The sequence below is a fragment of the Chondrus crispus genome, genomic scaffold (genome assembly GCF_000350225.1).
Source record: "Chondrus crispus Stackhouse genomic scaffold, scaffold_30, whole genome shotgun sequence".
NCBI lineage: Eukaryota > Rhodophyta > Florideophyceae > Gigartinales > Gigartinaceae > Chondrus > Chondrus crispus.
Genome location: NW_005179203.1, coordinates 339,930 through 348,384, shown reverse-complemented (window position 1 = coordinate 348,384; position 8,455 = coordinate 339,930). Strand labels below are relative to the sequence as shown.

General features: G+C 49.9%; 3 protein-coding genes across 3 annotated transcripts; 2 read left to right on the top strand and 1 right to left on the bottom strand.

Moving 5' to 3' along the window:
* The first annotated feature begins 329 nt into the window (after positions 1-329).
* On the top strand, positions 330-467 carry CHC_T00005596001 (hypothetical protein). The gene has a single exon (XM_005717424.1). It carries the CDS (start codon positions 330-332, stop codon positions 465-467), a length of 138 nt encoding a protein of 45 aa, XP_005717481.1.
* A 28-nt stretch (positions 468-495) lies between these two features.
* CHC_T00005595001 (hypothetical protein) lies at positions 496-633 on the top strand. The gene has a single exon (XM_005717423.1). It carries the CDS (start codon positions 496-498, stop codon positions 631-633), a length of 138 nt encoding a protein of 45 aa, XP_005717480.1.
* Positions 634-4,951: 4,318 nt separating this feature from the next.
* On the bottom strand, positions 4,952-5,473 carry CHC_T00005594001 (hypothetical protein). The gene has a single exon (XM_005717422.1). The coding sequence runs from the start codon at positions 5,471-5,473 to the stop codon at positions 4,952-4,954; it is 522 nt and encodes a 173-aa protein (XP_005717479.1).
* Between the last annotated feature and the right edge of the window lie 2,982 nt (positions 5,474-8,455).

Genomic DNA, 8,455 nt, shown 5'->3' with positions numbered 1-8,455 from the left:
AGAAACAGCGAGCAAGTCATTTTTTGAGGCTGGTGTGATGCAAGTTGAGGTGGTTGCGAGTGAGATGAGAAGTGGGTTACAGGGAAAGGGTAGTCCAGGGTGGATGTCGCGGATGTTTATATACTGATGAGCAACCCAAGAAGAGCAGCTGGGGGCTGCGCCACGACAGGACATGACATGTCAAGGAGGAGCAGGGAAATCAGATGGGTGTCAACCTCTGGTATGCTGGGGCGTCAGATGACGTCGCCGGTGACGGAAGGTGGGCATCTGCGCAGCACGTAAGAAGCAGGTGAGGCCGTTAAGCTGTAACCCTGCACGGTTCGGTGTGAATGATTGCGGGTGCGCTGGGAAGATCGCAGCGGGAATCAATCTACGGAGGTGAAAACAAGGAGATGCCAAATTGGGGTTCTGTTAACGTGGAGCACAAGAATTCGAGGACGAGAAACTTGATTTCTCCGCCGAGGTAGTGCGGCATCGTGCAAAACCTGGGTGCGGATGTGTTATGCGAGGGCGAGAACTGCAATCGTAGATGGGGGGTTGACGGAGGTGTCGTGGCACGAAGAAACAGGTGGGCGGCATTGCAAGGGCGGCATTGCAAGGGTGCCAGGAGTGGGGCGGCACGCTGTTGAGTGAAGCACGCGGGGTGATACGTAGGTGGATCGGCGATACAGACGAAGGGCTGGGCTCGGGCGGGATGCTGGTTTTCGTGACGAGAAGTGCACAAGGGCGGTTTCGGGGGCGTGTCTGTGTTCGGCGAAGAGCTCAGAACGAGGGAGACGAGGGAGGGAGTGATTGACGAGAGAGAACGATAGGGCGCGTGTGTTGACTGACATCAGTCGGCTCGGTGAGGAGAACGTGGGTCGTCACTGGCGACTCGGTGTGAGGCTCGGAGCACTGACGAGCGTAGCACTGACGAGCGTAGCAGTGCGAAGGCAAGCCTGAAGCGGGGTTGTAGTACCACGGGCGCAATCGGGCGCGGCTAAAAGCGGAGGGATGGAAAGTGTATTCTGAGGAAATTTTGATGCGTCACAAAGTCAAAGTCAGACACCGGCGTCAACTGTTGACAGGTGACGTCACCTGCACGAAGGGGGTGGCACAACCACCTGCTAAACACAGGCGCCGCCACCTTCAACCCCGAGTGAGCCATCATCTAGAGCCGCTTTCAACAACCGCAAGTTTCCCAAAAAAGTAAGTCATACTTTCCAATCTATCATAACAATTTCCGAACCACTAAAGAAGGCGCCGTGCAACAAAAGTTGAGCGATGATTGGTGCGTGCAGGGTCCGGTCAGAGGCGATGGACGGGCGACGGTAAGCGCGCACTCCATGACGTGAGCGGCGTTGCCAGACAGCACTCCTCAACTGTCTGCCCCGCTGCTGTCCTCACAGCGCAGGTGCTGTCTGTCGGTGCTGTCCTCGTGCCGAAGCCCGTGGATGTAAAACCTACACTTTGGCCCGCACTGCGCCGCGTATCCGCAGCAGCAGACATCGCTACACACTCCGCCGCACCCCAGGGTATACCGTGGTGTGCATCTTTACACACCGCAGCGGTAGGTCTCCGACTTACCCTCGTCATACAGAAAAAATATGCGATGAGGGGGTTTCTGCTTCACATGTGCTTGTCTACCGGCTGACGGGGACATACGCGCCGTGACAGCGGTGACATTAACAGGTTTGGCGACAACCCCTACATGTCTTGCGTGACAACCCCATTCCCACTCCTTTCTTTCTTTATGCGCTCTTGCAGGCCCTGATAATTGTCCGTGCGGGTGCAGTACAGTAAAGTTGACATGTCAACTTACAACAAACACCACAGTTCACACTGCCTGCCACGTTTGGTCACACATAGAAGACACCCACCCATGGCCATCACTGTTACTGTCATGTATTGTACCAAACCTCTCTTCGTGGTCCTGATACTGTACCCAAGGGTACTGCTCTTCGGTTCTACGTTTGACAGACGCCTCCCATTGCAATTCGTTTCTCATGCATTCCGTCATTGCTCTCTACGTCGCTGTCGTCCACGTTTCTATTTTCATTTTCGGCACACGCGAACATCGCCGTGTGCCACAAACCAAACCATGGAGCACTGTATTACTGCTCCATCCACCCCGATCTGGGCGTGTCTTCCCAATTAAACCCCAGCATCTTTTGAATTCCCACTCTTGTTCAAACATCTCCCCATTTGCATGTACTGTACTACACTGTAACGTAGAGCATCTCGCAGAGTAAGGGCAAGGTCGGACAAGCTCTTGAAAGCTTATAGTTAGCACCGCACAGTTCGCACGGCAGTGCACGCAAGTCTATGTGCTTTGTTTGCAGCTCAACATGATCATCACTACGGATGACACTGTGTGACACGGTTTACAGTCGTTTTGGACAGCAGCGCATTCCTGGTTGCGCGTTCAGCTAGTGTGCTAATAATTCATTTGGCTGGCCAGCTTTATGCAGACAGCACATAATTTATTGTACACGCCAACCCTCACCGTCAGCCACACGGAAATACGGAGCCAACTATAGGCGTCCATCCAACTGTCACCCCAGCTCGCGAAAGGAAGATAAGTGCACAGAAAATCATTTACAGCATCAGTTGGCAACGCAATACGACCACGACTGTACGTGGCCTGCATTGGCGCATATCAACCTTACTCCCTCCACTTATACGCATTAAGCCGTGCAGCGGTTGCTGTTGCATGCGTTTCTCCAATAATGGAGACGAGTAAATTGTTTTCCTTCACCAATAATTGCTTTGCCTTTCGCACTCTGTACGGTATAATGCGAAAAATTTTAACTATGCCTCTTCTTTCCTCGTTCTTATAATTTTCCTTCTCCAGCCTTCAATAATATCAAAAACCTGCGGGCAACGATAACTGTTAAATCTCTCGCCTTGATTGAAAGTCGGTCGTTTGTCACTTTTTTGGAGGTCAGAAATGTATACTGCGGCCTCCTCATCTTCAATTTTTGATTCCTGTGCGTAAGACAAATGCAAGTCCACAATCTTCTGTTGCATCAATAGAAAGCACTCGATTGCAGAAAACCATTTACATTCCCCAAGATAGAAACCAATGTAAGCTGTCCTTGTATTGTAAAGCAGACTACGGTACAGTTCAATTGAAGAAATCTACGTCTGTCACAGACAAAATTAAAGATGTTTCAATTGTTGTCAAATGGTATCATGGAGCAACCTGAATATCTTTCTCGCCTTTGTTTGGGAGTGTACTGTACGCCATGTGAAAGTAACCCACATTGCGAAGCAGGGCATGAAGATATTTAAAGGTTAAAAAGCAAAAGAAGATGCATTCGGCGCTGAACAAAGGAACCACGTAAATCGCTCTGGCTTGGCTTGGACCTGCTAGGAAATCAAGTACACGTACCTGCCTTGGAGCAAGTGCCGTCTCTGTACTCCAAACTTTGTTCAAGATATGAAGCTCGTAACAATTTCTACACGGATTTATAACGGAAGCGATCAGCTTCCAGACTTGAATGTCTCTGAAGTACACTTCCAGTTCCAATTTGGGAAGCTGCTTGTTCTGATTAAGAGTCTCATCCACATCAACCGTGGGAGGGGGGGCGGGGGCGGGGGGGAACATGCCCATTTCAACCTTCTTGGAACACGGAGAATTGTTATTTGTTTTGCTTTTCATTAAAACTGCCTAAATAAAGAAGTTGGAAAATGAACCAGCCTCTAGCTAGATCATTGTTATTTCTCCTCCACAAATATTCGGACAGTGAGTACAGTATACGAAAAAGAAAGAGAACAAAACTAAAAAGCCATACAGCACTGCATTTATTTCATTCACAGTTACGATCGAAAGGTTCATCGTCTTGTCTTTAAAAGGGAAACGAAGAGCCCTGTTCCACAAAACAAGAAATAGGAAAAGGTAAGCAGAGCCTCATTCTGCAAGGGTAAAGTAAAATGAATTCCGGATGGAAGAGAGCAATGACATTGACTATATAACGTGTAAGGAATTGAAGTGTGTTTCTCCATTTAGAGGTCTCGAAATTGTATGGGCAGCACACTATTCACAGGAGAGCTGTATCTCCACAAATGTTCTGCTTTCATATGGATAATGTCCAGGGCAAATAACCATTCGGGCAAACATCATGCTATCATGTCACAGTTGAATCTCACGTGAATGCCATCTGATCCTCATCGGGAATGGCTCCCGCAACCACTTGAGCGATATCTTCACCACTAAATAAACAGATTTGTAGATTGCGGTATGGGGGAATTTCTTAAATGTGAAGATTGATGACGTGCAATCCTCATATTTTTCATAAGCACCACAAGCGTCCTTGGACGAGAATTTTCCACTCGCGCTACAAGCAGAAACATCTTCCAAGCTCCGTTTTTATTCCACAGCTATAAATGTTTCTACTACCCTTACGGGCATATTGCAATGCCCGAAATGACCCGTGAATCCTTCGAAGTCCCTGAAGCTACTTCATCTCCCTGCAATTATACGTAACAGCAGAACTGATTGTGCGAGCTCTCGTATCCGTGATGTTTACAGCAGCGCACACAGTGGCTTACGCCATGTTCGCAAAATGGCACAGAACACCTGTTAGCCGAACATCCGTAACACCGGTTGAAGCTAGTGAAGGAAATTTCGCGAGAGCAGACGCATAATCTTGCCGTGGGCAGACTCCATGCTCGGTCAGGGCACTTGCGACCAGGAAGCTGTCGCCGCCGAGTTTTCTGGGCAACTGACCGCGTCTAAGTAGTTGCACCACTCGACACTTGACACAGGTGCTTCTCTGTACAGTATTCTCGCCTGCATACAGCGACAATGTTTCAAGTACCTGGATAATTCCTGCCATTCGGAGGTCCGTCTACGCACTACTTTTGCTGTGCGAGTCTAGGGCAAGAAAAGTAACCACATTCTCTAGAACGCTCTCGAGTGAAAAAATGGTTACTTAAATGCTCCTTCCGCACAGCCCCCCTCCCTCTTCTAGCCACGCCCGTATCGCTTCTTCCCATCTTCTTTCTTGCCATCAAAACCGCAATGTCCAAGCTCATCTTCATTGTCCTTCTGGTGCTTCTTGTCGTGGCCCATGCCGCGACGATCAACAGCCCCGACAAGGTTGATAGTACTGTGCGAATGGGTAGGAAGGTGAGGTGCTCCAACACATGCCGACTCGGGATGGGGGCGCGCGGTAACGCGCGGCGGGAGTGCATGCGCATGCCGGGATGTATCCCTCGCCGCTGCAGGATATCTAAAATTCGCAACTCGGCCATCCGACCGGGCTGGAAGTGCGGCCGCCGAGTGAGAAGGAGCCCGGCGCCAACACCCCCGGCGCCAACACCGGAGGTGATGCCGACAACAGTTGGGGCAATGTGATGATAAAGGAAACTCGTCGTCAGAGATCTTTGATGGTATTTGCCGAGCTGTTGATGCGAGGTTGGAGGCTAGAGGACTTGCGAAGGTACGGCACAGAGAAGTGAGGAGGCGATCTGTTAGGATTTGAGTCATGTGATATCACATGAGGTGCAGAGAAATCCCACGGAAAAGTAAAGTAAATAGTAATACGACCATTGTTATCGCTCGTAGCAGCGAGCGATCTCGGACGATGATTTCGGTTGTGCGCAACCCCTTGACCCCTTCAGATATTCATTCTCCTTGAAGGCTATCCTGATAACACGGGATCTAAAACGAGAGTGAGGCAGTTTGCACACATGCCAACCACAACGACAGCCCTTTGGGAGAAATGGCTGGGCGCAGAGCCAATAATTCCTCATTCCCGCACACCGACTTTCCACCCCACAGCCTAACCGCACCCGTGCCGTCCCATGCAAGCCATTTCTCAAACAAGAGACCGGGCTACGCAGGTGAGAGGCGCCGTATAAGGAGCAACTTTCTCCCTAAACCATCAGGTCTTCACCCGATCGTAGACATGCGCTTCATGGCAAGCGCCAGGGCAGCAGTGTAGCTCGCCCTGCCTCTGCACCTCTCGCTGCGCGTGGGGTCAGTCGAATGACGACGAGGGGTGCATCGGACGGTCTTTGTGGTTCCATCCAGAGAAACTTAGGACAGAGCACAGCAATAAAACAAACTAATAAGGCCAATAAGGCACACTGTCCACGCACTAAAATAAAGTCACCGCCGGCCCCCACTCTCGGGAGTAGGGGGTCATCGGCTCTTGGCATCACAGTCTTCTTACCAGAATGATATGGCTCGCAGCCGGGCTGTGGCAGACTTGTGCAAAGCCGGCCGTGCCGTCATAGCTGCCCCGGATTGTTGCGACACCCGAGTTCTTGGAAAAATTAGTAAGGGTTACCCTGCAATCAGTTTGTCTACCTAGCGCTAGCGAGGAGAGCAACCCACGACCGGCCCGCCAACATAGGGCTAGGGTTCGGTCCAAGTCAGGGTCCGGTCGGGGCCCGAGTTGAACATAAAATCCTGAGCTGAGCTCCAGCTTGGGGGAATCGATCTCAGCAACTTTCTGAGGTCGTGCCCTTTTCCTTGCCTACCGCGCGCGCGTCCGTACACCCAGACAATCCATTACGCATGCTCACGCGCGCCAATGAAGATACCGCGCTTGCGGGACAGAGATTGGGGGTGACGTGCTGACGTAAAGATTGGGTTGCGGACTGCAGCCCCACTTTCACAGAAACAGTTTCAATGCAATGTGGAGATAGCGACACATGGAAACGAATTTGCTGTCTCTACCGTACGTGCTCCAGTATTGTCTTGTTAATGCCAATGTTTAATTATAGGAACCGCTCCGAGACAACTCTGCACAGCATGAGACAAGTGGCCGTGGCATGATTCCGTAGTTTTCAAGCCTGGTAAAGAACAACAATCTGCAATGCTTGCTAAGGTGATTGCCGAAAGCTTGACTGGTGGAGGGGAATACAAACAAAGCGGAAGCCTGATTTTTTTTGGTTCGGTGAAGCATACCGTACTATTGTGAATGAACACCTTTCGAGCTGTACATATTCATTACAGCCACGGGATGTCAAGAGGCGTGAGACGCACACAGTAAAGAACAGCTCGTGATCAGACGTGTAAGTTGCACTAGAATCTGACTGTACTCATCGGGGTACTTGCATTCGGAAGGAATGCATGTATGGATCGATGATTGATAATGTGTATTGGAGAAGGCGCTTGCATTCAGGAGGAATACAAGCGCAGTTCTATATTTATTACCAGGAAGGGTAATTAAATGCTAAAAGCTCGAAGTGAGCATAACCGTGCTTGACGGTAGAAGCACGATGCCCGCAGGCTGACCTGAGCGCGGAGGGAGAGAGTCCAGAGACTCTATATATAGTTGATAGTTGACCCTAGGTTAGGAGAGGGAAAAAAGGAAGGTAGTAACCTGACAGACCAACAAAGACTTCCATTTAGGAGACAAGCAGTCTCCGGGCATTTGTGCTCCCCCACCGTGTTTGTAGAGTAGGACCCTATCAACTGCAACCACTTGTCCTTCTACCCACTCGCCTACGATGTCGGGATCAGGATTTGTCACAACTATACAGTTTTGGAATCATTCTGCCGCACAACTTAATGTGCTTGCAATTGCAACAAAGCTCTCCAATGCTGTCACTCTGTGGGCCCTGACGCTCTTCTTCTATTAACGCATGCCCTCGTTTCCTTCCTTTGCCTCCTTTCGCGGCTGTAGTTATCTATAGAAGTACCTCGTGAGTTTAGTATTGTTGCTTGTCATGGAAGGAAGGAGCTCTAGCTTCAACGTTTCTGCACTACCGGCCTCCATACAAGTCAGAGCGTCGAGATTATCCAAAAGGGGACGACAGAGGTCTCGCATCCTTCTTTTTGCACTTTCCGAAACGTCCCAACCTGTATTTCTCAGTTAGAAACTTGATTGTGCGATGAGAAAATTGGCTCAGGAGCCATAGCCGTTTAAATGAGACAACATGCTGTTAGACCATCTCACATTACACCATTGTACAGTAGACACTCTGTCCTCAACACTGTGAATAGTGTTGAAGAAACAAGATTACACTTTATACCTAATGACTCTGAATGGAAGCCGGTCGAGAAAAGCTTACAGTGCCTGATTACTCGAACGATTAAACCTCACCCGTAAGGGTAGATTAGCAATCGTTATCCGCCTTCGCGTGGCGCGAGTTGTCAGTACCTAAAGCAGGGAAACAAAGCGATAACGCGATCATTCGAAGTAAGCACGCGCAAGCAGTACCGACTGAAGGTCGCGTTATCTTCAAGGTACGTCTGTTTTCTGATAGTCTGAACTTTCCCATGCGAAGCCCATGCTAAACCAATGCATGCATGGCGATTTGCCCATACTTGCACGAGCAGAATTTCCTAAGTGTTTCCTATGCGGAGAAATGCGCCATGATTGCGTGGACGTGCATGGCCTGGTTCATGGGCTTGCATTGGTAATTTGCATGGGCCTTCATGGGCTTGCATTGGCCATGTGCATGGGATTGCATTAGGAATCTGCATGGGCTTGCATGGGATTTTCCATGGGCTTGC

What these genes read in the sequence shown, in the direction of transcription:
- CHC_T00005594001 (XM_005717422.1), bottom strand. Translation starts at nt 5,473, where the DNA reads ATGACTCAAATCCTAACAGATCGCCTCCTCACTTCTCTGTGCCGTACC.
- CHC_T00005595001 (XM_005717423.1), top strand. Translation starts at nt 496, where the DNA reads ATGTGTTATGCGAGGGCGAGAACTGCAATCGTAGATGGGGGGTTGACG.
- CHC_T00005596001 (XM_005717424.1), top strand. Translation starts at nt 330, where the DNA reads ATGATTGCGGGTGCGCTGGGAAGATCGCAGCGGGAATCAATCTACGGA.